The sequence below is a fragment of the Myotis myotis genome, unplaced genomic scaffold, assembly GCF_014108235.1.
Source record: "Myotis myotis isolate mMyoMyo1 unplaced genomic scaffold, mMyoMyo1.p scaffold_m19_p_3, whole genome shotgun sequence".
Lineage (NCBI taxonomy): Eukaryota > Metazoa > Chordata > Mammalia > Chiroptera > Vespertilionidae > Myotis > Myotis myotis.
In genome coordinates, this window is record NW_023416335.1 from 5,357,428 (window position 1) to 5,382,128 (window position 24,701).

The following is a 24,701-nucleotide window of genomic DNA, read 5'->3' on the forward strand; positions in this document are numbered from 1 at the left end:
CTCGCAGCGAATGGGAAGGAAGCCCGCTGAGGCTTACATTTAATGACTGTTACAAAGAAAGAATGTAGGAGCTTGTAGGTAACGAAGGCGTCTTGAAAGCTGGCACCAAGCGCGAGTTTCCCTTTTTCAGCCAATTCCTGTACGTGGCGTCTGAATACAGGGTAGAATGACATGCACTTGGACAGAAATAAGTGTTTGATTTTTTAAAAAAGTGCTCTTTGTTTAATTCATAAGACTTTCTGTTTTAGTAAAGAAGTCCGTCTCCGGGTGGACATTCTGGATGATAAAGGGCTTCATTTATTTTGACCCAAAAATAAACTCAGTACATTCATGTAGCAATAGTGTCATGTGTGTTTGTGAGGAACAAAGTGCGAGGCTGGCATTACGGCCCTTGGGCTGTCCACTTCGCGTCCTGTAGTGTGTTAACTTCTTTTTTTCGCTCAGTTATGCTTCTTCTGTTTTTCCCTACTTGGACATAGCCAGGCCTGTCTATACCAGTGGCTGGATGAAGCAGCCAACGAAAGCTTTTTCCCTCTTGTTTTCAGGAAACTAATAGAACACGTGGGGCAGTTCGTTGTCTGTGGTGGCCTGTGGACTTCAGGGACGAGAGGAACAAGGGGCGTGTAGATATCTTCTCTTATGTAAATGCCATGTCTGTCAAGTTCACTGCAGTGTTCCTGTGTGGATCAAGACAGCCTTGCTGTTCAGTGTCTGGATTCGAGATCTGGCTCCATCACGTAGCAGCTCGTTCTGGACAGCGCTCTTCGCTCCTGTGAACCGCAGTGTCTTGTGAAGTGGGGACTCAGATGGCCTCACCGGGTTTTTGCACACTAAGGAGTTAGAACACATGGCTGGAGCAGGTCTGAATCCGTGCATAGCACGCTTCAGCAGGGCCATGGAGTTCTTATTTTTCGTTGCTGCGTAGCCTCAAGTCATGTACTCATTGATTTTTAAATATTAATTCAGTATTTGTTGAGTATAGGCTGTGTGTGCTATTCTCTGCGCTCCGGAGGACCCCGAGATCAGTGAGTATGGGTCTGAACCCCAAGGTGTCTAGAATGTAGAGCTAGAAAGTAGTCACCATCTGAAGACAGGAAGAGATGCAGGGCTGTGGGGTGCGGCGCAGCGAACCCCGCGGGGTCATGGCAGTGTCTCAGCTCTCTGTCCCGCGATCAGAAGCGCTCCTGAAGGGGAGCCTCGCTTTTCAAGGGATGCCTCCTCGCGATGGGAAGCAGAGCTTCTGTGGAGCTGTGAACAGGGCCCCACGTGGTTGGATGCCATCGTATGTGAACCAGGGAGGTTTCCTATCAGGACACGCGCCATCGCAGTTTGTGAACATGTCTGAGTGAGATGACTCTTGGGTGTGGCCACGGAGTGTGGTTCTTCTCTGTGGCTGGTGCTGATGTAAAAAGGCAGGCCCTGATCTGAAGCAGCGACTTCCATCTATGAGAGTTAGACATGCCTACAGCTCATTTCTGCATCTAGTGTTTATTGGGAACCTACCACTACAAGTGAGGCATTGTGGGAAGTGTAATGCGGACTCATGCAGGCACACAGCTCAGATGCGCAGCAGAAGCAGTACTCAAAAGGAGGTGTAAATGTAAAGTGTGACGAGCTTTAGGGGAGGGAGAGGCTACCCAGTAGATGTGCTTTTGGGCTGGGCTCTGTGTAGAGCCCTCATGGGTCCCGTCTGTGTGCTAAGCCCCAGTTTACTGCTAGCATCCCTTGTCCCATCCAATTAATATCTCCTTTCACTCAAAATTGTCCCACTTTGGCCTGGCCGGTGTGGCTCAGTGGTTGAGCATCGATTGACCTATGAACCAGGAGGTCACGTTTCGATTCCCAGTCAGGGCACATACTAGGGTTGTGGGCTTGATCCCCAGTAGGGGGCGTGCAGGAGGCAGCCGATCAGTGATTCTCATCATTGGTGTTTCTATCTAGCCCTCTCCTTTCCTCTCTGAAATCAATAAAACTATATTTTAAAAGTGTTGTCCTAGTTTGGATGATAAAGTATGTGGTTCCCTGTCTTTGAGGATTAGGTGGAACTTGCCTCTGTGGAGAGAGAGGACAGCCAAGATGACACCAAGAACAACACGGGCAACAGGAAGAAGACGCTGGTGGAGTTAGGAAAAGCACGTTTAGTTTGGAGCTTTCGGAACAGCAAAGGGAATCCCTGGAAAGAAGGTGGGAAGGCGGGTGAGGCCAGCTGCTGGGTGTCCCAGTGCAGACCAGACACCTTGGAGTCTGTGTAGTTAGCAGTGGAAGTCAGTGAACAGTTGTTTTTAAAGATTTAAAAAGACCCTTGTATTTCCTGCCTGATACAGCACAGGACTCTTTTGGGTGTAAAACAAAATGGTCAGGGGCGACTGCCAGTTAAGGCTCGTTTAGATTCCTATGTAGGTCAGTGGGAAAGTGAGACGTGAATGGCCACAGCTCTGGTGAAGTTTTGCAGACTCTAAAAAATCATTAAGCTTCAGCACATGCTTGACTTTGGATCTTTGACTCAAACCCTGCTGCTCTGTGGGTGAAGAACCAACAGGCAGAGGGGTGGTTCCGAGTTGACGCTCCCCAGCAAGCCGTGCCAGAGCCCAGTGGGCACCTGGCGCTCTGATTCTTCGTGTTGGGTGTTTCACGTCACCACGGAGCTGTGTCTGGGGGACTCTGTGATTAACTTCGGCCCAGTCCCATCACGGTCTGTGTGTCTCGGCTTAGTTGTGATACAGTAAAGAGGTCTACTCTACTTCAAGGCTGTTGAAGCTTATTTTTAAAAATCTCTAGTGCCTAGAAAGTCTTTGGAGAGAGCAAACATGAAGAAGGGAGGTTGTTGCCCGGCTGGCGTGGCTCAGTGGTTGAGTGTCAACCTATGAACCAGGAGGTCATGGGTTTGATTCTCTGTCAGGGCACAAGTCCGGGTTGCAGGCTCGATACCCAGTGAGGGGATGTGAGGAGGCAGCTGATCAATGAATCTCTCCCATCATTGATTTTCTCTTTCTCTTTCCCTCTCTAAAATCAATAAAAATATATTTTAAAAAAGGAAAAAAAGGCCTGGCTGGCGTGGCTCAGTGGTTGAGCGTTGACCTATGAACCAGGAGGTCATAGGTTTGATTCTCGGTCAGGGCACAAGTCCAGGTTGCAGGCTCGATCTCCAGTAAAGGGTGTGTAGGAGGCAGCCAATCAATGATTCTCTCCCATCACTGATGTTTCTCTTTCTCTTTCCCTCTCCCTCTCTGAAATCAATAAAAATATATTTTAAAGAAAGAGAAAAAGAAGGGAGATTGTTAAACCCATCGCTCCCTCCCTGTATGCCATTGCGTGTTGGCGTGAACACTGGCTGTGGTAGAAATCCTTAAGGATAAAAATGAAAAAGGACATTGGATACCATTTTCATATATTGAAATGGGGTTTTAAATTATGGTATGTGAAGAAATACAGAGTTTTAAAAAATTATCGTTAAATGTGAAATTCATCTCTTTACAGCATGAAGTATTAAGTCAGTATCTTTGTATTTTTAAAACCATTTTGAAATAGTAAAATGAAAAAAACATCAAATAAGTTACAAGCTTACCAAATCATTGGCATGTGAGAACTATATTTTACTGTAATTACATGTAATAATTATGGATACTCATTGAAATTAGATGTGTTACTAGCTGTTAAGGTTTGAGGGAGGCTGACAGTATGTTTTGTATGTTTTTTATACCTTTATGGAAAGTTGAGGTGTTTTTTTTTTATCATTATGTTTTTGGATATCCTTCTGAGAAATCTTATGAGAATACAATTTTGGAGTTACCATGCTATACCCAAACAATGGGGTGAATATCTGTATGCATACGAACCCGATTTGTTTATGTCACATTGAATTTGCGTTAAAAGAGTTAACTCATTTCGGAGATTCAAGACCTGTTGTAAATAAATCAAGTGCTACAACTTCTCTTAAACCAGTGATTTACTCAGTAATGAATTGTTTCATAATCAAACAGGCATAGCATGTAGATTTATGTTTCCATTCCGGGAACACCTTTGAAACCTGATTCTAGTTTACTTTAAATAGGTAGATGTTAAGGGAGGTAGAAAAATTACGATGAAATCAATACATGGGCACCAATTTGGGCTTCAAAAGAAGAGTGCACTTCAAAAGGATGATTTTGTTTTCTTTGGAAAATAGGTTTTCAAGTTACTTAGCGAATAGTAGGTTGGTTGGCAAAATGAACACAAAGCCGCTACAGAAGTAATGCTGGAGGATTCTTCCAGACGCTCAGTAGCTCGCAGAGGCAGAACAGGTGAACAGCAGTTGCTGTGCCCTTGGCCAGAGGAGGATTTCCGCTCCAGGAAATCCTGGGTCCTCTGACCCATCGTCTGGCTGCGGCCCTCAGAGCGAGGAGGCAGACAGGACGTCGCTATGGGGGACAGGCTCGGGGTGTATAGAAGGAAAACGTGGCCAACCTCCCGTGAGCAGGACCTGCACATGCCTGACACGCAGGGGCTGCCGTGGGCAAGCCTGTCAGCTGAGGTCCTGGCGTGTTGGTTGTGGGGAAGGCGGGGGTGGTGGGTGAAGAAGCAGTCCAGAGACAGGCAGAGACTGCCCAGGGCGGGACGGGGGAGGTAAAGCAGCACCCGGAGTGAGCCAGGGGGAGCCTCCGACGTTGAAAGCACTTTTGGGACCTAGCGTTTCATGGGTAACGATCTTTAGTTCTGTTTATTGGGCGCATGCTAGAAACAAGAGGGCGGAGAGACGGTCATGGCGTCGTGACATCTTAAAAGCGTACTTTCTTCAGATTGCCTCGTTTGTCTGCTTGACAAAATGGAGCGCGGGGTCGCTGAGAGAGCGGAGCTTGCTGACCACCGGCTCGGATGCAGCCGGGGAAACGGCCTTCACTTCTTCATCGCTCTGCCCACAGGGTTCACAGCTCCACTGCCGGGCGGTCACCCTCACAAGCCGTGTCCTTCCCGTCACACGGCAGCTTCTTCGAGCAGGGCCAAGGGTACAACACAGAGACATCACCTGGCATCTCTGTGTTGGCTGTAACAGGACTTCCAAACAAAAGCTAGAAGAAGTAGGTACAGTGGGGCCTTGACTGACGAGTTTAATTCGTTCCGTGAACGAGTGAGACCCGTGATGCTGGGCTGATGTTGTGGCGTTCACTGTGACGTTCGCTGCGCCAACTAGCGGTGGGGTATCTGAAGCTGGCTTGTAACCCGAATTTTAGCTCGCAACTCAAAGCAAAAAATCGGCCGAGAGACGGCTCGTATCTCGAAAAACTCGTTAGTTGGGACACTCGTAAGTCAAGGCCCCACTGTATAATACTGACATTTTCAATCTTACTTAAGGTTCGCTGCAACTTAGTTTACACTAAAAGACTACATTGGTAATAGGTTTTGTGCTTTAGAGAAACAGAAGATGTGCTTTATGTGAATTTTGAGCAAACGTAACTTTAAAAATGTATGAGATTTCTTTAGGGATAACTTTGAATCAATGAGTAGCAACAACCGATAAAGTTTTCTGACTTTAGACATTAAAATTGGAAACTTATGGGAGATTTTACAACTTTGTTTTAATCAAAGTTGTCTCTGTAAATGATTAATAAACACAAAATGGTTTCCCAAGGCAAACCCGTTCCCCTTCCCCACACCCGATTCTCTCCCCCGAGCCAACCACACCTACTACTGAATGGTTACCTTCGTGGTTACCTCGGTATTTTTAAACAACATGTTCATATGTCTTGGTTTTCCAGTCGGCGCCCTGCCCACTGTCCACACACTTCCCCCTCTCCCCCCCTCATCACCTTGGCGCGTGGTATCACCTGGTAGAGAAATCGCTCCTTGGTGTGTACCCTTTTATGACTGTGTGACTGTTGTTTCCGGATGACCAACCGAATGTTCTATAATCGAGTTTCCTTTGGTTTTCTCCATAGTTAATAATTCTCTTTTTTCCCATCGGTTTAACATTTTACGTCCCTGTCACCAACCAGTGTGCTGCCAGAATTATAACCTCCTTTCAGGGCATTCAGACACAACAGGTGCTGGACCCGTGGTACCTGCTCCCGTTCAGACCGGTCAGCGCTCTGCCTGCTGCGCGTGGTCGGCGCACGGAGTCTCCATTTACTGCCAGCGCGCAGCTCCCATCTCACTCCCCTGGCTGTCCCGTGTCGTCCAGCCTCCTTGTTCTTCTCTCATTCGGGAGCGTGGCCTTAGAAAGGCAAGATCGTGAACTGTACCAGCCCCACAGGACTGGGGAAATGCCTCCAGATGAGGCCCAGACTCGGAGATGGATGTGTGATTATCAAGTGATTTTAATGGCTTGTTTCTCTAACTCAGGTGCTACTAATCTAAGAGGTAACCAAGCAGTGCTTTGCAATCGCAGTGCATTAACATTTTAGATAAATAAACAGTATTTAACTCTCAGCGATGAGGAGCTATATTTAGAGCCTTCCCCACCCACTCCGCCACGCACCCTGAGCCGGCATTCAGCTCATGACTCTTGTTTGCTTCCAGTTGAATTTGAGTCGAAGGTCAAAGGGCATGCATTTTTGTTTATGACTAAGGGCTGATCTCCGCAGTGTGTATAGCTATCAGGCATTCCTGCCATTCCATACGTCCAATGTTTAGTGCTCAGAGGACCTGGCGCTGCGCCAGAGGGAAACGGGCAGGAGAACTTGAGGAAATGCCGCCAGAGAAGGCCTTCCCGTGAGGCGTAAGAACCCAATCGCGTGCTCAGCGGAGCCAGTGCCAGGTATGGGATCGATCGCAGCCCGTTAGCCATCCCTTAGGCTGCGCAGGGGCATGTCTTCGTTTTCTGATATTTGATTCTTGAAATTCCAACCCTCGAGCTTTAAAAAACATATCTGTGATTCTCCTGGTTTGTGTGTTAGTGGTGCTCAGGGCGGGGATGAGGTGCTTTCCGACGCACAGCTGACGGGTGGACGGGGTCGCCAGTACCCATGTGGGGGTCGCACATGTGGATGAGCACCAGGGTGTTCCAGGCACTGGGAACCCCGTGGTGGACGGCTGGGCTGTGGGGTGAGGAAGAAAGACTGTAGCAGTAAACAAGAGACACCAGCCATGCTAATCACATCCCAGAAGTCAGCTGGGTGATGCCATGGACATGATTCCTGTAGAGCAGCGGTTCTCAACCTGTGGGTCGCGACCCCTTTAGGGGTCGAACGACCCTTTCACAGGGGTCGCCTGAGACCATCGGAAAACACGTATAATTACATATTGTTTTTGTGATGGATCACTATGCTTTAATTATGTTCAATTTGTAACAGTGAAATTGGGGGTCACCACAACATGAGGAACTGTATTAAAGGGTGGCGGCATCAGGAAGGTTGGGAACCGCTGCTTTAGATGGACGTGGGCGGCTCTGCTGCGGGAAGAGCAGCCTGCAGGCCTCAGCGACTTGGACATAAGCCTCTGCTTGCGAGGAGGGGAGCGCGGGAGCTGGTGGCCAGAGGGAACGAGCCTGAGCATTCTCGGCGATCTCTTATTGTTTTACAAGGAGGACGGATGCCCGTAGTTTCTAACTAAACTTTTACGTAAAAAGAAATCCCGCCAGCTGCTGTGCGGAGAATGGGTTGCAGGGTGATGAGTAGGAGCACAGCAGTGGGGAGTTAGGGTGCGGTGCAGGTGTGAGGTGCAGCTGGCGTGGCTGAGGGGACAGGACGCTGGGTGGGCCAAGGCTGCGTGCTGGGGGTCCGGCCTGCAGGATTTAGGGTGGATCCAGTGTGGGGCGTGCTGGACAGGGAAGCCTCGAGGGTGCCTGCCTCCCGGGTTGTGACTGAGCATCTGGGTGGATGATCGTGGCATTTTCTGAGCTGTGTAGTCTGGGGAGGGAGGAGCGGGGGAACTGGCTGGGGCTGAGGGAGTCAAGGGTTGTGCTATCTCCGAGTTACACTGACGTGGCTCTCAGGCACCCCGAATGATCAGGCAGATGTTGGCCCTAAGTAGCCTGGATCTCCACAGAGCGTCCGGCTAGAAACCACTTGCTTTTCGTTTTCTCTAACAACTGTCTGTGAGCCAAGTGCCATGCTGACCCAGCGTGCCTGGAATACAGAGAGGAAAAGCCAGTAGGAGCCCAACGAGCTGAAAGGCCAGGTAAACTAAAGAAAGTGACCAGTTTGAGTAGGAAAATACCTCCCCCATCAAAGCTCACGCGGTGTCCTTCAGTAGTGACAGCCGAGGGAACAGGGCTCCCTGAGTTGGCGCTGGCACTACCTGTGGAGGAAGGTGAATCTTAAAGACCAGGCCTGAGGCGAGGCAGCAGGTGGAGGAAGGATGCTCCCGGCAGAGGGAGCGCGAGGATAAAAGCATCTTTGCTCCCTTGTGTTCCTTCCCTCTCCCGGCTCGTTCTCGGCAGATTTTCCAGTAGCTGGAGTTGGCATCTGACGGGCAGAGGCCCCGCTTCTGAGCCCTGAGGTGACATTGCCGCCCTTTGCCAGCTTGTCTCGTGAATTCCTGGTGTTCTTGTTAGTACTGGATGCTTTTCTGCCTTCTTGATGCGTAGTATTGTAGATACCTACCTCTCTCTCTCTCTCTCTCTCTGACATCAGTAAAATCATATCCTTGGTTGATGATTGATAATATGTAATAAAAATAATAACAAGTGTATATATTCATTGACTCACTGCCAGAAATTCATTCTAAAAATACTTAACAGCTGAAAATATTTACAAGCATATTCGTTGAAACATTAGTTTCTCTTGAAAGAAATGGAAACTAGTGTCTATCAGTTGAATGGTAGACTGTAATCTGCTCAATGTATATAGAAGAAGATGAAGGTAAACTGTATGTATGATCTTTGAAAGAGTTCTAACTTGCATGCCGACTGATTAAAGTCGTGGAAAACTTACATAGTATCAGCCTATTTGTATGCTTTGTAGAGTATGTGAACTTATATACTGAAAAGATACCAAAATATTGGAATATATATATATAGCATTCTGTAGGGAAATGAAAGAGGGACTTTACTAATAGTTTATCCTATTTTTCGTATTCCTCATAATGAGAATGTAATACTTGTGTCTTTTAAAGCAGGACTCAAAACTATAGTATATATATAGTTTACTTAGTTTAATACTAATCTTGCCAAAATGTGTATCATGTTATTTGTGCATCAGTCTACACATGCATATATTTACTTAAGAAAAAACATAGCTGGGAATGAAAGCGTGTTAACTGGGATTGTGCCTACGGAATAAGGTTCCAGGCATTCAAACACCGTCTTCCCAGTTCCTTACGTTGATCAAAGTGATGTAGGTTCATTTTGATGAACCTCTTTAAGAGGGAGGTTGAGCAGAACAAGGTCCTCTCCGCCTAGCGGGGTGCCAGGGCCCGGCCCCCAGGTTGACCCTCAGGCTTGTCCCAGCCCTGGCCCCAGCAGAGCAGCCATTCCCTGCCCTGAAACCGGAATGGCTGCGGGTTGTTGGAGCCATCGTAGGAGAATGAGACCGTCTTGGTGGATCTTGGTTCGTTTGTTTAGACAACAGTCTTTCAACCTTCTTCCTCTCAGACATTCCTGCCTTCTTTGCCAGCAGAGCCACTTAAATTCTCAAACTATTTTCCCAAACCAAATGATCCCACAAGCAAACATTTCTTGGCACTTAGGAGAGGGGAGAGGTAGGGGTGAAAGTGTTTGCAGAGCGCGAGGCTTGCTTCTGGAGGGTAAACACTTAAAGGCAGCACCTTCTGAGTTACTGAAACACCTGAGGTGAATTCCTTTACGTCCTTGGAACCAAGATTCTGTGTTCTCCTTGGCTGTTCACTTATGATGCCTAAATATAAATTAGAATAAACTAAACTATCACAGGACCATTCATTTCAATGCCGTCTTGAAAGATTTTTCTCCTACCTGGTCCCATGGTCAGGAAACACGTTTATCAACGTTCAGCTTCATATCAGCCCTCATATTCTTTTTGGTAAATGCACTTACCATGACATATACATAAATGGAAAGTTAAAAACAAGTGACCATCCTTCCTGATATAGTTGTTTTCATCGCTGTCTTCCTGTCTAAGGTGCATGCACTCAGTCAGCATGGATGACTTGCTGACTATTTACGGGGCAGGCATGTGCATGTGCTGGGGATTTGGGGAGCAGAGCAGGGCCGGGCCCAGGAGAAGCTGGGGTTGGAGGGCGGGACATCCGTGTGTGGCTGGTGTGTGGCTGCTGAGCCTTCCTGAGGGTGTCAGGTGGGACAGGATGCGATGTGGGAGCACTGTGTGAGAATAGCATTCCTAGGTTACGCGTAATCAACAAGTGAATGGCTTTTAATACTGCCAAATTGTTTCTTAAAAAGATTGTATCAAGTTACTGAATCACCAGCAAGAATGAGTGTCTGATTACTCACATCCTCACCAGAACTAAGTTTCATTACAACTGCGACAAAACAAAACTTGATAGTCGCGTAAGCTTACAATTAAGCCTGATTATTGTTTCATTTGGCGTTTTGTTTTATTCTAGTGAAGCTGAACACTTTCCCATGTTTTTATTATCTTGCTTCCTCTTGTGGAAATATTTTATTCACTTGGAGTCTTAGCATTGTTCGAACTTATTACTATTAAAAAGCAGTTTATTCAGAGATCTTATATACATATATGCACTACCTATGGACACAGACAGTAGGGTGGCGAAGGCCTGGGGCAGGGCGGGAACTGGGTGGAGGGGGGCAGTGGGGGAAAAAGAGGGGCATCTGTAATACTCTCAACAATGAAGGTGAAAACAGCAGGTTATTGAGGTGAGATTCACATAACACAAATTAATTAATTTAAAATGACACAGTATATTCAGTGTTGTGCGACCACCAGCGCCATCGCACTAGTTCAACGCGTTTCCCTCACTCCAGACGCCCAGAGTCCTTTCTCTTCATGTGCCCCTCTCTGCCCCTGGCAGCCACGGACATACTTCTGTCCTCATGGGTCCATCTGTCCTGGCTGTTCCACGTATGTGCAGTCATACTTCGGTCTATATGGGACCCCCGTGTCTGCTGCTTTCACTGAGCATGTTTTGGGGTGCGTCCACATTGTAGCAGGGAATAGTACCCCACTGCATGCATGCACCACACTTTGTGTACCCGCTTATCCAATGACAAAAATTGGAGTGGTTCCTACCTTTTGGCTGCTGTGACCACCGCTGCCATGAACGTGTGTGCATGCAGTTGTGTGGGTGCCTGTCGCAGGTCCTTTAGGTCTGGACCCAGGAGTGGAACTGCGGGGTCAGATAGCAGTTCTGCGTTTAGCTTTTGGAGGCACTGCCGTACTGTCTTCTGCAGACACTGCGCCTTTTACATCCACACCAGCAATGTACAGGGTTCCCATGTTCCCCATCCGCATCCACGCTTGTTACTTTCTGTTTCTTTTCTTTTTTAAAATACATTTTAAAAGGTACCCCAGCATGACAAAAAGCGTCTCAAAGGCAACAAATGAAGGAGAGAATGCTTTTGTTCCGGCGAAATGGAGGCTTAGCACAGTTTTTAAACGTCAGGAGGCCACCGGGAGTGCTAATGTTGCTACGCATGTGGAAGTGCTCACAACACGCAACCACAGGTGCTTGAATGGGTAGAAAACCTGTTGCTGATTGGGTAAAGGGAAAGCGGCTAGCCAGTGAGAGTATTTCCCAGGCAGTGATAGGTGAACGTTCCTGTAAGGCTAGTCATGGGTGGTTCTGTACATTTAATAAAAGACGTGTTTAGTTATAAATTAAACAGTGCATTAGACGTGCACTGCATATAAGGAAGGTTGAAACATGGAATCACTTGGGGGTCTGGAGCAGATAATTCAATTCACATTATTTCTAATGGGAAAAATGATTCAGTTTTCAAACAGGTCGCTTCTTGAACAGCCTTCGAGGAACGAGGTTTCATTGGACTTAAGAGAGAAATATTTTTTAAAAGCTGCTTTTGATCTTTGGCTAAGTCTCTAAAGAATGGAAGAGTTGTGTGTCCTTGATCGGTATTTTTCCCGTTACCTGTGGTGGGAAGGAATACTCCTCAGCGCCCCGGCTTTGGGGTGTAGAGGTGGAGCCTGTGCAGCCAGCACGCAGCCCTCGTTGCTGGAGAGCAGGCTCTAGGGCAGTGACGGCGAACCTTTTGAGCTTGGCGTGTCAGCATTTTGAAAAACCCTAACTTAACTCTGGTGCCGTGTCACATATAGAAGTTTTTTGATATTTGCAACCATAGTAAAACAAAGACTTATATTTTTGATATTTATTTTATATATTTAAATGCCATTTAACAAAGAAAAATCAACCAAAAAAATGAGTTCGCGTGTCACTCTGACACGTGTGTCATTGGTTCGCCATCACGGCTCTAGGGGCAGCCAGCGTCATCTTCAAGGCCAGGCCCCTCCGCGCTGCTCCCTTCAGAACCTACTGAAGGGACCCCTTTCTTGACGCTTCTTCCAGAAGTGGGTGGCAGTCAAATCGAAGTGGGGATCAGTCGTCAGGCCCGGCACTGACAGCAGTGGTGGCCACAGACTGCGTCGTGAACCCGGTGGACACCACGGGTGCTCACGAGTGCGAGGCACGTGCTGCATCATCCCGTGGTTATGTGACTCCCAGGAAGCTTTGTCTCCTGCACAGGCCGTTCCATCAGTGATAATAACTCTGTCTGCTCTGCAGAGTTTTATGAGGATTTAACTCACACACTCATATGTATTGAAGCTCTGCGGTACATGGCAAACACTCAGGAAATGCTTCATATTATTAGTATAATTATATAAAAATCGACTTTTTTACATAAAATATTATAAGTATTGACATTTTTGCAAGTAATATATGTATCCCCATAGCAACAGCATAAGCGAGGTGCTCTGACAGAGGGGAATCGCCCACAAATACCCCCTCTCAGAAGTGTATTCCCGAGTACTCATAGGACTCGGCCGGCCGGCATTAGGGCGATTTGGGTGGGGCCTCCTGAAGTCTCCCGGTTAAAGGGCGCAGGTTGGAAGGAGTGAACGGTGGGGAATGCATGTCAGAAGAGGAGCCAGAAAATCTGAGGAAGGAGTGGGCAGACCGGTGGGAGGAGAGAGAAGGAGCTGTGAGAGGAGATGAATACTTGGTACCGGGGAGGGAGGGGAGCTGCAGAGCGGAGAGAGGGAAGGGGTGAAGGGCAGGAGGCTGCAGGCTTTGGGGGGAAGGATGTGGGAGACAGAGCGGGACGGGCATTAGGGTTCCAGGAGTGCAAGCTGGGAACCAAGGTCATCGCGCTCCAGGATCTGAGAGCCCCTCGCGAGGAAGCGGGGTTCACGGAGTTCTCTCTGCACCAGTGGTGAGGCTGTAGGGGGCGGGCCTAGGGCCACCATGGATGACAAACGAAACCTGAGGACATGAGCCTGGGCAGGCCAGCGTTTTGTTCCTTTGTGCGGCTGGTTTCTCTGGCTGGAACAGTCATAGAAACACACAGGCAGAAGTTGTGTTGAGGAGCTAATCAGCATCATTATTGGGAGGGGAAATCTTTCCAGTGTTTCCCCCTCCCTTTAAGATTCAAATGGCAAACCCCGTCCTTCCGTCTTCCCTGAGCCGTCGTGGAGTTCCCGAGGGCGATTCTGTGTCATCAGACAGGTGACAGTCCTTGAGCTGATGGGCTGAACAAGGACAGGGAGAGGCTGCCAAGGAAACGTAGCCGATCAGACCTCTCACGTGCACCTTGGACCGTGCCGAGGAGGGTTGAAGCGTGGCAAGAGTTTTATTAACCGGGAAGTGGCTTCTCGCTGTTACGTGCTTTTCCACGTAGTGCAGTTAGGGCACACTCGGTTTTTCGGGACTTGTGCCTGCCCCCTCGTGGTGTTCACCGTCATGAAGTCGTGAAGAGCAAATATGTGTACGTGTCGTAGCACAGGTATCTGTGACGTGACAGGAACACGCAGTGACAGACTGTGTAAAAGAACGAGACGGTGCCCGAAGGAGGGGAAATGCCATGCGCAGTTCAGATTTTATACGTAAACTTTGGCAAAGAGCTGCAGCCATTTACCGTTTTCTTTGCATCGGTCACGGGGCGGAAGAGGACGTTTCTAAGCAAACCGTAATCTCTGGAATTCTGCAGAAAGGCTCTTGTTAACTTTAGGCTCTTTGCAGGATGTCGCTGCGTTGTGGGAAACAATGCAGACCAACTCCGTCCGTCCTTTCTCCCTCAACATCAAAGGGAGGGTGAGTATGTCAGGGACTCTGCCCAAAACAAGAGGAAGACGCTTAGAGGCTCATGGACATTCCTGCTCGCTCTGTTTGCTGTATGTGTTGTGATTCATATTGTTTTTCATTTTGGAATACGTCCGTTATTTCTTTTTGTTTTGTGTTTCTTCTTGGTCTATGGTAGGAATATGTCCCTTTTAGCAGGATCGCAGCATAACCCGGTGCTGAATTCTGTTTGCTACCTGAGAACGTTACTCTGTTTATACCTTGTCATGTGGATAAGAATTAAACCCTACAATTTTGAAATGAATCAATTTTTATTTAACGGGTTTACTGAATGAGAGAGTGTGGAGAAAAGATACGTGTTTATCCAGATGCAGAGAATAAAGGGTTGCTTTTATGTTGGAAGTGGCACTGCAAAACAAGTTTCCCGTGAAACTTTGCAGGCATGGAAGCGTCTGAGTTTTTAACCGAGTTCACAGTGACACGTACCCTGGAGATGTAATTCCAGCCTTAGAGCAGTGACAGGTAATAAACTGCTTATTACTGCTGAACAGTCGATGGAAAAACTGGGTTCTTTCCAGGTAGAATCATGTTCCCGTGACTTGTAATTGAGCAGGTGTCCCCGGCGTTGGTGACTTCTGATGCCGGCGGTTGATTATGCTCCTGTCACATCCAGGCCTCTGCGTGCATTTGGCGCCAGGCTGACTCCCATAGTGTCCCTCTTGTCATTTAAACGTACTGTTTCCGTGGTTTCCTATTTGTCCTTTTTTTTAGGATACACGCACCTCTCAGACAGCATTGCTGAAGGAGCCGGGGAAAGGAAGTCCTCAGACAGAATGCCATGCGAGATCCCCGGCTCGGGGGTTATCTGACCAGCTTTATCGAGGTGGTCAGAGACCAGTCTTATAGACGAGGGAGCCAGGCCGCTGCCTATGGCGTGGGGATGTCTGGCGGTAGTATCCTATTCCTTTGTCAAGAGAAAACTCAATTTTCCTGGGCAGTTTATATAACATGGAATTTGAGCACAATTCTAAGAACGCAGTTGTTTTTTCAACTCAGATTGAGTTCAGATTGACTCCAGGTTTAGAAAGTAAATATGGCAGATTGCCTTATTTGGGCAGGTTGCTTACCGTGTCTGAGGTTCATTTGACTCGCCCAATACATATCGAAGCTTACCACTTGTCAGGCACTCTTCTGTTCAGTTCTCATTTAAACTTCACCACCACCACCCTTTTAGGAAATAGATTGGGAAACAGGGGCTTCTAAGGTTACAAACCTGTCCTCGGCTGTGCAGCAAGTAAGTGGCAGAACAGGGCTCCACCCAGGTCTCCGGTCCAAACTTCAAGCTCTTCGCTTCTGCGCCAGTGGCTCCAACCCCCCGGCCTTACCCGGAGGGCCAGACGACACGTACTGCTGGGCCCCGGGGGTTCTGGTTCTGAGGGCCGCCTGCAGGTCCAGGAAGGTGATTTCCACCCAGCCCCCAGGTGCCGATGCTGCCGGCTGCGAGGACAGACCGACGGGTTCCTCTGGAGCGTACAGGAGACAGTTCACTTATCCTGCTTCTATGAATCACCATTTATTGGCCATTACCATGTCCTAGGGCAGTGATGGCGAACCTTTTGAGCTCAGTGTGTCAGCATTTTGAAAAACCCTAACTTAACTCTGGTGCCGTGTCACATATAGACATTTTTTGATCTTTGCAAACATAGTAAAACAAAGACTTATATTTTTGGTATTGATTTTATATATTGAAATGCCATTTAACAAAGAAAAATCAACCAAAAAAATGAGTTCGCGTGTCACCTCTGACACGCGTGTCATAGGTTCGCCATCACTGTCCTAGAGCAATCCCCTCCTCTCCTCCCATTCACCCTGGAGGCAGGTAAAGTGTGGGGGCAGGGCCGTGTGCGCCCCACCTGCAGAAGGAAGCTGAGGTCCAGAGAGGAGTCAGGGAAGGGTCTCACTGTGGCGAGTCAGTGGCTGCACTGGCTTTGAAGGTCAAGGCTCTGGGGCCGTCTTCAGCGCGGACTTCATGCAAAGGGAAGCCCGAGAGGAGAGACGCTGTCTTCCTTCCATGCGTGGGGTGTGGGTCCTGGGAGGAGGGCTGCTGCGGGCGGGCCGGGAGGAAGGGTTCCCTCGTTCCGCTCTCCTCCCAGCATCCTGAGGGAAATGGCGCAGTTTGCTATTCTGATGCGTGATGTGATTCTGCAAGTGACGCGTGTTTCAGTTGGGCCACGAGAGAGTTGATACTCACTTGTGTGGATTAGAGCAGTGATGGCGAACCTATGACACCTCTGACACGCGAACTCATTTTTTTGGTTGATTTTTCTTTGTTAAATGGCATTTCAATATATAAAATAAATTTCAAAAATATAAGTCTTTGTTTTACTATGGTTGCAAATATCAAAAAAATGTCTATATGTGACACGGCACCAGAGTTAAGTTAGGGTTTTTCAAAATGCTGCCACGCCGAGCTCAGAAGGTTCGCCATCACTGGATTAGAGGATCCCAGGTGATTTCGCAGGTGGGAGCCGGGCTGGGTGCCAGCACGTGACGTTAGAAGCTGTGTCCGCTGCCGCTGGTCACTCCACAACGGGACGTCCCTGGTCTGTGGTGTGAGCTGCTCCAAGGCCCAGGGGAGCCTCGGCAGCCAGACGAAGGGAGAGGGGAAACCAGCCACAGCTGAGTCTGAAACCCGTCCTCTGCTTGGGAACCTGGTTTCCCACTGGTTTCCCAGCTTAAAGAGAAGATACTAGGCAGTTTCAAAGGGGGAGACCACATTGATGTGTAAATACTTTGTGTGTCTCTGAAATTAATAAAAAATATTAAAGAAACTTTTTTGTTCAATGACTGTTACATACAAGATACTTACAAAAATAAGGTATTTGTGTCTCCTCTCACGAACTCCTAGTGGACCTCACCCTCGAGTGTTCAGTACCATGACTTAGCCAAGAGCATCCAAGCCTGAGGTCGGTGTGGCAGGCAGGCAGGCGTCTGTGGGAGAGGTGCTGGCAGGATGACTTCTCTCTGGGAGGGGAGGGGATGCATGGCTGCTGAGCTGTGGGGGAGCGCGGCCCGCCCCCGGCTCTCAGCGGGGTGCCCCGGAGCAGCCTTGTGTACAGGTATCTCCCGGGGTTGAGCTGCGGACTTTCCAAAGGGTGTTACGACTTTTTTGGATGTTCTCCTGTTTTTTTCTTTAGGATTTCAAACCTAAAGTGGTGCAAACTCTGGAAACAGCAGAACTGAGAGGAGATGCAGCGTGGACAGCGTGGGGCTGGGGCTGGATTGGGACGTGCGGTTGGATGGGAAAAGTCACTGTGCATTGCCCTGGCTTCTTGCAGGTTGACGAAGCCCTTGTCGTTTGCTGACTGTGTTGGGGATGAGCTGCCGTGGGGCTGGGAAGCCGGGTTTGACCCCCAGATTGGTGTCTACTACATCGACCACATCAACAGTAAGTGTTCCTTTGCGGGAGAAGCAGCCGTATGGGAAAGTACTCCCCCCCCCCCCCCAAATCCGGAGCCACGCAAAAGAGGAGACCGTTCACAGAGTGGTTCTTTATGTCAGCCCCCACTCTCTCATGACTGATATTCAACGGGACGTCCAATTTGGAGTTTGGGGCATGTGTGTAGAGCTGGGATTATGGGGACAGAAAGAGAAAGGTGTCGTCTGTCTGCCTGCCCAGCAGGGAGTGAGTTTTCCTCAGTGCAGGGCTGGCGGCCTCTTGTCATGACCACCTCCCCTTCAGGCTGGGCTCCTCCTCTGGTCCTCGCCATGGCCCGAGGCGGTGCTGGCACGAACGGTCTAATGGCGCAGCTCTGTGTGTGTGTGAGGGTGTGTGTGCGAGACTGTATCTGTGGATGTGAGGGTGTGTGAGGGTGTGTGTGTGAGTGTGTGTGTGTATGAGGGGTGTGTGAGGGGGTGTTTGTGTGAGGGTGTGTGTGAGTGTGTGTGTATGAGGGGGTGTTTGTGTGAGGGTGTGTGTGAGTGTGTGTATGAAGGTGGGCTCGAGGGAGGCCTGAGCCCCATGACCAGCCGGAAAGCGCAGCTGAGGCTGTGGGAAGCCCTGCCCTCGTCTTGCCTCAGCTTCCTGCGTTCTTTGTGGTCGTGGGGGGTGGTGGGGGGAAGCACCTCTCACTTTAAGAGCTTTTACGTCTGTCTCGCCCCTGGCACGGCCAGGCTGGGCAGAGGACTTGTGCAGCTGTGGCCGCTTTTAAACACGTGCTTGAAGGGTTTTATATGCTTACTTTTGTGTGTGTGTGTTTATATTTATAGTGAGCTGTTTACCTCTTGAAAATTTTGTTTAGATGGTGGCACATGACACTCACTGATACATATTTTGTTTATTTCACTTAAGAATAATTATTTTACTTTCATAGATTTTGAGACATACATGATCAGTTTATATTCTGTTACCTTATTCTCTTAGGTCTGTTAAATTCTATGCAATATAGTTCCGTGTTGTACCGTTAGGACTGACGTCACATGGGAATCACTTTAGCCGATGCCCGTTCATGCTGATGCCTTGCAGCCGCCGTGTGTAAACACGTGCAAGCTTCGGAGCACGGAAAGCCCACGTGCACAGGGGCCTCTTCGGAAGCTGAGGATGTTAGTAGGTGGAGTCTGTTCACAGCCCAGACCCGTGTGTGGGACTGCCCTTGCCCTGACGCCCTCGGGCCTTTCATTCTCCGGGCAAACCATCTCCCAGGACGACCGATGGGAGCGCTCAGGGCGCCTGAACTCTCGGCTGGAGGCCCTGGGTGTGCGGCCGGCGGGGTTGGCGAGGCTTCGGGTCTCCCGGTGAGCCCACGCGAGGCTCCAGTAAAAGTGGGGCTGGGGTGAAGGGCGCCCTCCAGCGATTCCCACCGAAAGGAGGCGCTCCCCTGGGAGACAACCAAGGCCAGATAGTCAGACGACGCTCACCCCAGCCGGCATCCGAGGAGGTGACTGTCGAGAAGCGTGGCTGGTGAAGGTCCGCCTGCCCCGGGGCGCGGGCAGCACTGTGGTCCCTGAGCTGTGCCAGCAGGGCCGAGGGCCAGGCATGGCCGGGCTCGCAGGGAGAGGTGTGTCGGTTTCCCGTGAAACGCGGTGCTCCTGGCGGGAACAACTCCACGCAGAGGGTTCACACAAACACAGATGCCGTGTGTCCGTTCTGCTTCCGCTCTTTCTATGTGATCAGGAGAAATGTCACTTCGTTACAGAGATGTTATCTCTCCCTAAAAGCTTCTGCAGATTCCATGAAGGATTCATAATTGTGAGCTTTGAAGTTGGCTTTTATTCTTGTATTTGTAATAACCCTTTCATGATACTATGTTATTGCTTATTAATGATTGACATCCAAATGTTTTAATGTTACGGTGGAAGGGGCTAATTTTGTTAAAATTAAGTTCATTTTAAATGATCATAATTCATTTTTATGTCATTGCAAATAAACAAGGCAATGGAATGTCCAAAATGTATAACTATGTAAATCTCACTTTTATACTTATTTTCTATCTATAAAAATTTAGCTTTTTTCCCCCTTAAATAGTTTGGGAAACCAGGAACACACCTGCCTGTCTTGGTTCAACAGAAATAAGCTCTGTGGCACCAAAATGCGAAAATTCATTCCCTCCTCTCCCTCCACCACCTGCATACAGACCTGGTTTCTGAGCCCCCCGCTGGGCTTTCTCTTCCGTGTCAGTAGAAGAGGTGTCCTTCCCCCCCACCCCAGGCCCCTCTTAGTAACTTTATATCCCAGCCTCCTCTCCTCCTTGGTATCCTTACCAATTATTTCCCCGTCTTGACATTTTCTCCACCATTTCTATATTCCTATTTTTAGTGATTCTTTTGTCTTAGTATTTAAACACTGGAAACTATCAACATAAAACCAAAACAAATAAAACAACCCCCCCTCTTCCTCCCTCCCTCCCTCCCTGCCTCCCGCTCACTCACACTCAAAACCATCTTTCAACCAGATGCCTTGCCCACTGGGGTCCTCTCTTTCCCCTTCGCCGTGAAACTTGCTGGAAGCCACCTTCTCGGGGACTTCACTGCGTCCGTCGTCCACCATCCTTTCACAGAAACTGCTCCTGCCAAGGTCCCACCGTAGTCCCGTCTTCCTGGATCTGACAGTCCCCGGCACTCTGGCTCTTTACTGCCTGGATTTCATGGCGCTGGTGTTGGCATTATTTTACCTACCTGGCTGTCCCTCCTCACCTGTGCCTGGGGTAGGACTTCTGGAGCAGTCTCTGCTTGTGCCCTGCACATCTCCTTGGGCGATGACCTCCGGTACTTTCTGAGGCTGATGCTGACGAGCTGGTCTCTGAGGTCTTGCCCAGAGGACAGGTGCATCTGATGCCTCTGTAAGGCTCTGTGAAGTCCTCTTCCTCAGGCCTGCATGTCCCTCTCCCGCCTGGCCCTGCCCGCCCGCCTGCCTGGCACAGAGGGCACACGGCTGTGCCCTGTGCCTCCTTGGCCTTCCTTTCATTTGTTGGTTTTAGACCCAAGCACTGTCTGCCCAGCCCCTGGGCCCTCCCTCTTGGCCAACTGCCTCGTCCCTCTGGGGTCCGCCTGCCCAGGCCCAGTGCTTCCCAAGGCCCCTCTAGTACCCAACCCTCCACTTTGCAGGTCCCCACCCGCTTCTCATTGAGGTGCTGTAGTACCAGGTCCTTAGGGATTTTTAAAAGTCTCTCCTCATGTTGGTTTTAATGACCTATTTGTGTGTTTCTCTCACTAAATTTTGTGAGCGTCTGGAGGCCAGTGACTGCATCTTTCTTTATCCGTGGGCCCTGGTGTAATGATAACCTCTTGCATGTTAGAGGGAGAAAGAGCTTATCGTTTCACTCACAGATGAGAAGCCTCTTGTTTGTTTTTGAAGACATTAAAGTGCATTTCAAGTATAACTTGTGCTTCGGAAAGCACCATTCAGAGTATTGAAAACCTTAATGATCAGAATATCAGCTTCTAGGTCCCCCACGCTGCTTTAGTGCAACGACGGTCTCCCAGCGGCCGAGGGACTCACTGCCCCGACGGGCCCAGATGACGCCAGGCAGTCGTCCTCCCACTAACAGGACCTGCCCCATCCGCTCATTAATCTTACAGACAGCCCGGGAGCGCAAGGGAGCACACGGTGTTAACGTCTCGTAACAGCTGTCCACACATATGTTGTGTCTTGACATTGTATAGTTTCAGCATTATTTTCTCTTTATTTTAATAAAAAATGAAATAGAGAACGTTTGGCTCTTTACTACTATTTCTTTGTAACACCATTAAATATCTGTAAGTAAAAGATTTGACCTTGGCAGTGGTAGTGTAATAGGCCTGTGTTTTATGATGGAGTTCGCTTTTGAGTGGGTGAGGAGGTCGGGTGGGTATAGGTATTGGTAGGGGAGGTTAACTAACCAGAAGGTGATCATGAAATACTGTTTGTAAGGTTTTGATATTATTACTAAAATCAGAAGTAAATAACTTTTTGGTAAGGTCAGAGTTCTACCCTCATTTTTTGTCTTTTCTTTAGTTATTGAGGTCCCATTTACATATAAGAAAATGCACAGATTTTAAGTGTGAAATTTGACAAGTGCCATTCCAGTTAAGATACCGAATGTGCTCACGACCTCAGAAAGTTCTTTCCTGCCCCCATCCCATCACCCACCCCCCTCCAGTGCGGCCAGGTGTTCTAATTCTGTCATCTCAGCTTGGTTTTACCTGGCCTAGAGCTTCATGCAAATGCAGTGTGTTTGATTTTGTGAATAGAGTCTTCACACGATGGAATGTGTTTGATTTTGTGAATGGAGTCTTCACGCGACATATTTTAAAGGATATACTACTGAATACAATATCCTGGTTGAATATTTACAGTACACATATCTGACAAAGAACCCAGATCCGGAACGGATGACTAACTCCTGAAAATCAACATTAAAAAGACAACCCAACTTAAAAATGGGCAACAAACCTAGACACTCCCTCACCTCTCCTCTCGGTCATCTCCCCCTCCTCGCTATCCCCCGCAGCCTCTTTCCTGGTGTCTGGCTCACACTCCTCACTGCCTCCCAGGGCCGCGGTAAGCCGCCCGCCATGTGGATAATTCGCCCACCATGCGGTCCTGTGAGCCCCGAGTTCCCTCCTCAAGCCCCTGGCGTATTATGACTCTGTAGAGCCTGGCTCTGAGTGTTTTCCGTCCTCTGTCCGTGGTTTAGGGGTGTCGTCAGTGGGAGAGCTTGGGTGGTGTGTGCCTCCTCATTACCCCCAACAGCTCCCGTGTTAGTGTCAAAGCAGCAGGAGGGCCAGGTGTGATGAACTCCTCCAGTGTAGATGATGAACTCCAGTGTAGATGACGCTCTTTGTGGAGTTGTTTCCCTGAGCCCAGGGGTGGGGGACGTATGAGACCCGCGAAATGGTTTGGTCGGGCCCTGCCAAGGCAACCGCAGGCGGGACTCGAAATTCCACAAATCTAGGAGCTTTTTTCATAGCAACATACGTTTATACTAAGCGAATGAAGTTACAAATATCCAAATGGCCCTTGGCAGAGAAAAAGGTTCCCCACCCTGCTCTAGAGGAAAGAAAATACATTAGGGGTCTGTCTGTTTCATCTCTGTCTTATTTCACCCTTTATATTTTCCTAGGAGGATAACCTGTTAAGGTATTTTATAAAGAGAAAAGTTACAGCTGGTGGTGATGACTAACCGTTGTTAGTGGTATCACGCCTGTGTGAACGTTCACAAATTTCACGGCTTGTCATAGTCGGGGACTCTTCTCAGTGGCCCCTGTTCCTTCCGCCAGGGTGTGGAGGTGACACAGGCAGCCACGCCTTCGCCCGGAACCTGCCCTCTTCCTACTTCACGCTGTTCTTTCCCTCCTCAGTGCCTCCGACTCCTCTGGGGTCCCTGTGTCCGTCACTCCCCTAGGTGTGCCCTCCCCCTCTGGCCGCTGCCCTCCACCCCCAGCAGGGCTCCCCGGCCCTGACTACGCACGCGACTTTCCCGACTTTCTCATCTGGATTTCTGGCTCTGATTCTCCTGGTGTCTTGGCAGACATTGTGGTCAAAACTTCAAAACAAACAGATACAAACTGGGGTTCTTCAGTTCTCCCTTTGATGGTATGATTTGTTTGAAATGTTACAGTCCTCACGGTTACTGACTTGGAAAATGTGGGACCATCTTGTCAATCCTTGATGATTTTTTCTCTATTATGTAATCTCAGATTTGGTCCTTCAGCTTCTTTCCACTGCCATTTTCCTAATTCACATCCTCATTACCTTGTGCCTTTCATTCTTTTCCCTTTTAAAAAAAAATTTATAAGAGGAATAGATGTGCATAGGCGAAAAGTAGAAAATGCAGGTGAATAACAGAAAGTAAGATATTATCCATATTCACACAGCCTAGAGATAACTCAGTATCCTAAACCTGTTAGTGTGAATCCTTCCAGACTTTTCCATGTTGACACACACACAGTTCTAAGTATACCTCAAGTGGGATTATGTTATACATACGGTTTTATAAACCACTTTTTTCACTTAATGTACAATCTTCCATCAAAACAACCGTCCGATCCATCCTATCAGCATCTCACATGTTTAGGGGCGCTCTTGCTGCAGTCCCGCCGAGACCCTGCCCTGGCGCCTTCCTGGGGCTCACAGCGGCTCACACAGAGGTCTCCCTTCTCCTGGAGTTAAGGAGCCTCAGGCTGGTCCCTCTTGGAGGAGGGGAAGTGAGGAAGGTAGTGGAATGGGGACAGAGGAACCTCCATCGAGGGTGGAACAAAGGCTCCTGCCATCCCAAGGGGCAGCTGGCTGCTTAGGGAGGGGCGTGGGCCCCGGAATGCCCTAAGCAGGCCCCAGAACTGGGGGATGGGGGACCAGAAGTTTCTGGGAAGAAGGAAGACCACAGCAGAGGCAAAGGCCTGGGGAGGCCACGGAAGGCAGGGCTGCCAAGGAAGGAAAGGAAGTCGGTGCTGCTGAGGGCGGGGAGGGGGCTGGAGAGAGAAGCAGGGCGGGGCCTGGGGCCCTTGTCTGGGATCGGGCAAAGCCCTTGCAGGCACTGCCTGTGCCGGGGACCTTGTCCGTCCAGGAAACCCGGGTCTCTGAGCTGCCCTGGCATTTACCCGGCTCCTCCTGAGGCTCCTGACTCCCTCCTGCATAAGACGGTTACGTGTTTTTAAAATCCACGCGTCACGGTGTCTTCCATGTAAGTTCTAGGAAGGAGGGGCGTGCCTGGCATCTTGTCTCCCCTGCTGCGTGTGGCGGGTGGTCAGCGATTGTCTGTAGAAACGGATCGTGAACAAACGCAGCAGACAGTGTCCAAAAGGGAAGGTCAGGAGAGTTGCTCCTGTTCGTTTCATTCTTCCTGAGCGCAGCGGCAGGGACAAACAGGCACGGCAGACAGAAATCATATTCCTCCGCAGAGTCGAACGTCGTCTCCATGGTCAACTCTAACTCACAGAGGTGCTCCAGCTCCAACGGGCCACGTCTGTGTGGGTGCGAACTCCTCGAGGTACCTGGCGTTCACAGGAAGGCCTCTATTCTCCTCTCATCCAGCGGCAAATGGACATTTTAGACCAGGGGTGGGCAAACTTTTTGACTCGAGGGCCACAATGGGTTCTTA

At 49.1% G+C, this 24,701-nt stretch overlaps 1 protein-coding gene across 2 annotated transcripts in view; it reads left to right on the forward strand.

Annotated features, from left to right (window-relative positions):
- WWC2 (WW and C2 domain containing 2) overlaps window positions 1-24,701 on the forward strand; it is a 135,669-nt gene that overhangs the window by 52,974 nt on the left and 57,994 nt on the right. The window contains exons 2-3 of one of the 2 annotated variants that reach the window (XM_036297934.1): window positions 14,065-14,136; window positions 17,463-17,572. In XM_036297934.1, the coding sequence (XP_036153827.1) occupies window positions 14,065-14,136; window positions 17,463-17,572 (182 nt within the window). The remainder of the gene's footprint in view (window positions 1-14,064; window positions 14,137-17,462; window positions 17,573-24,701) is intronic. The other variant, XM_036297935.1, reaches the window with a different exon arrangement.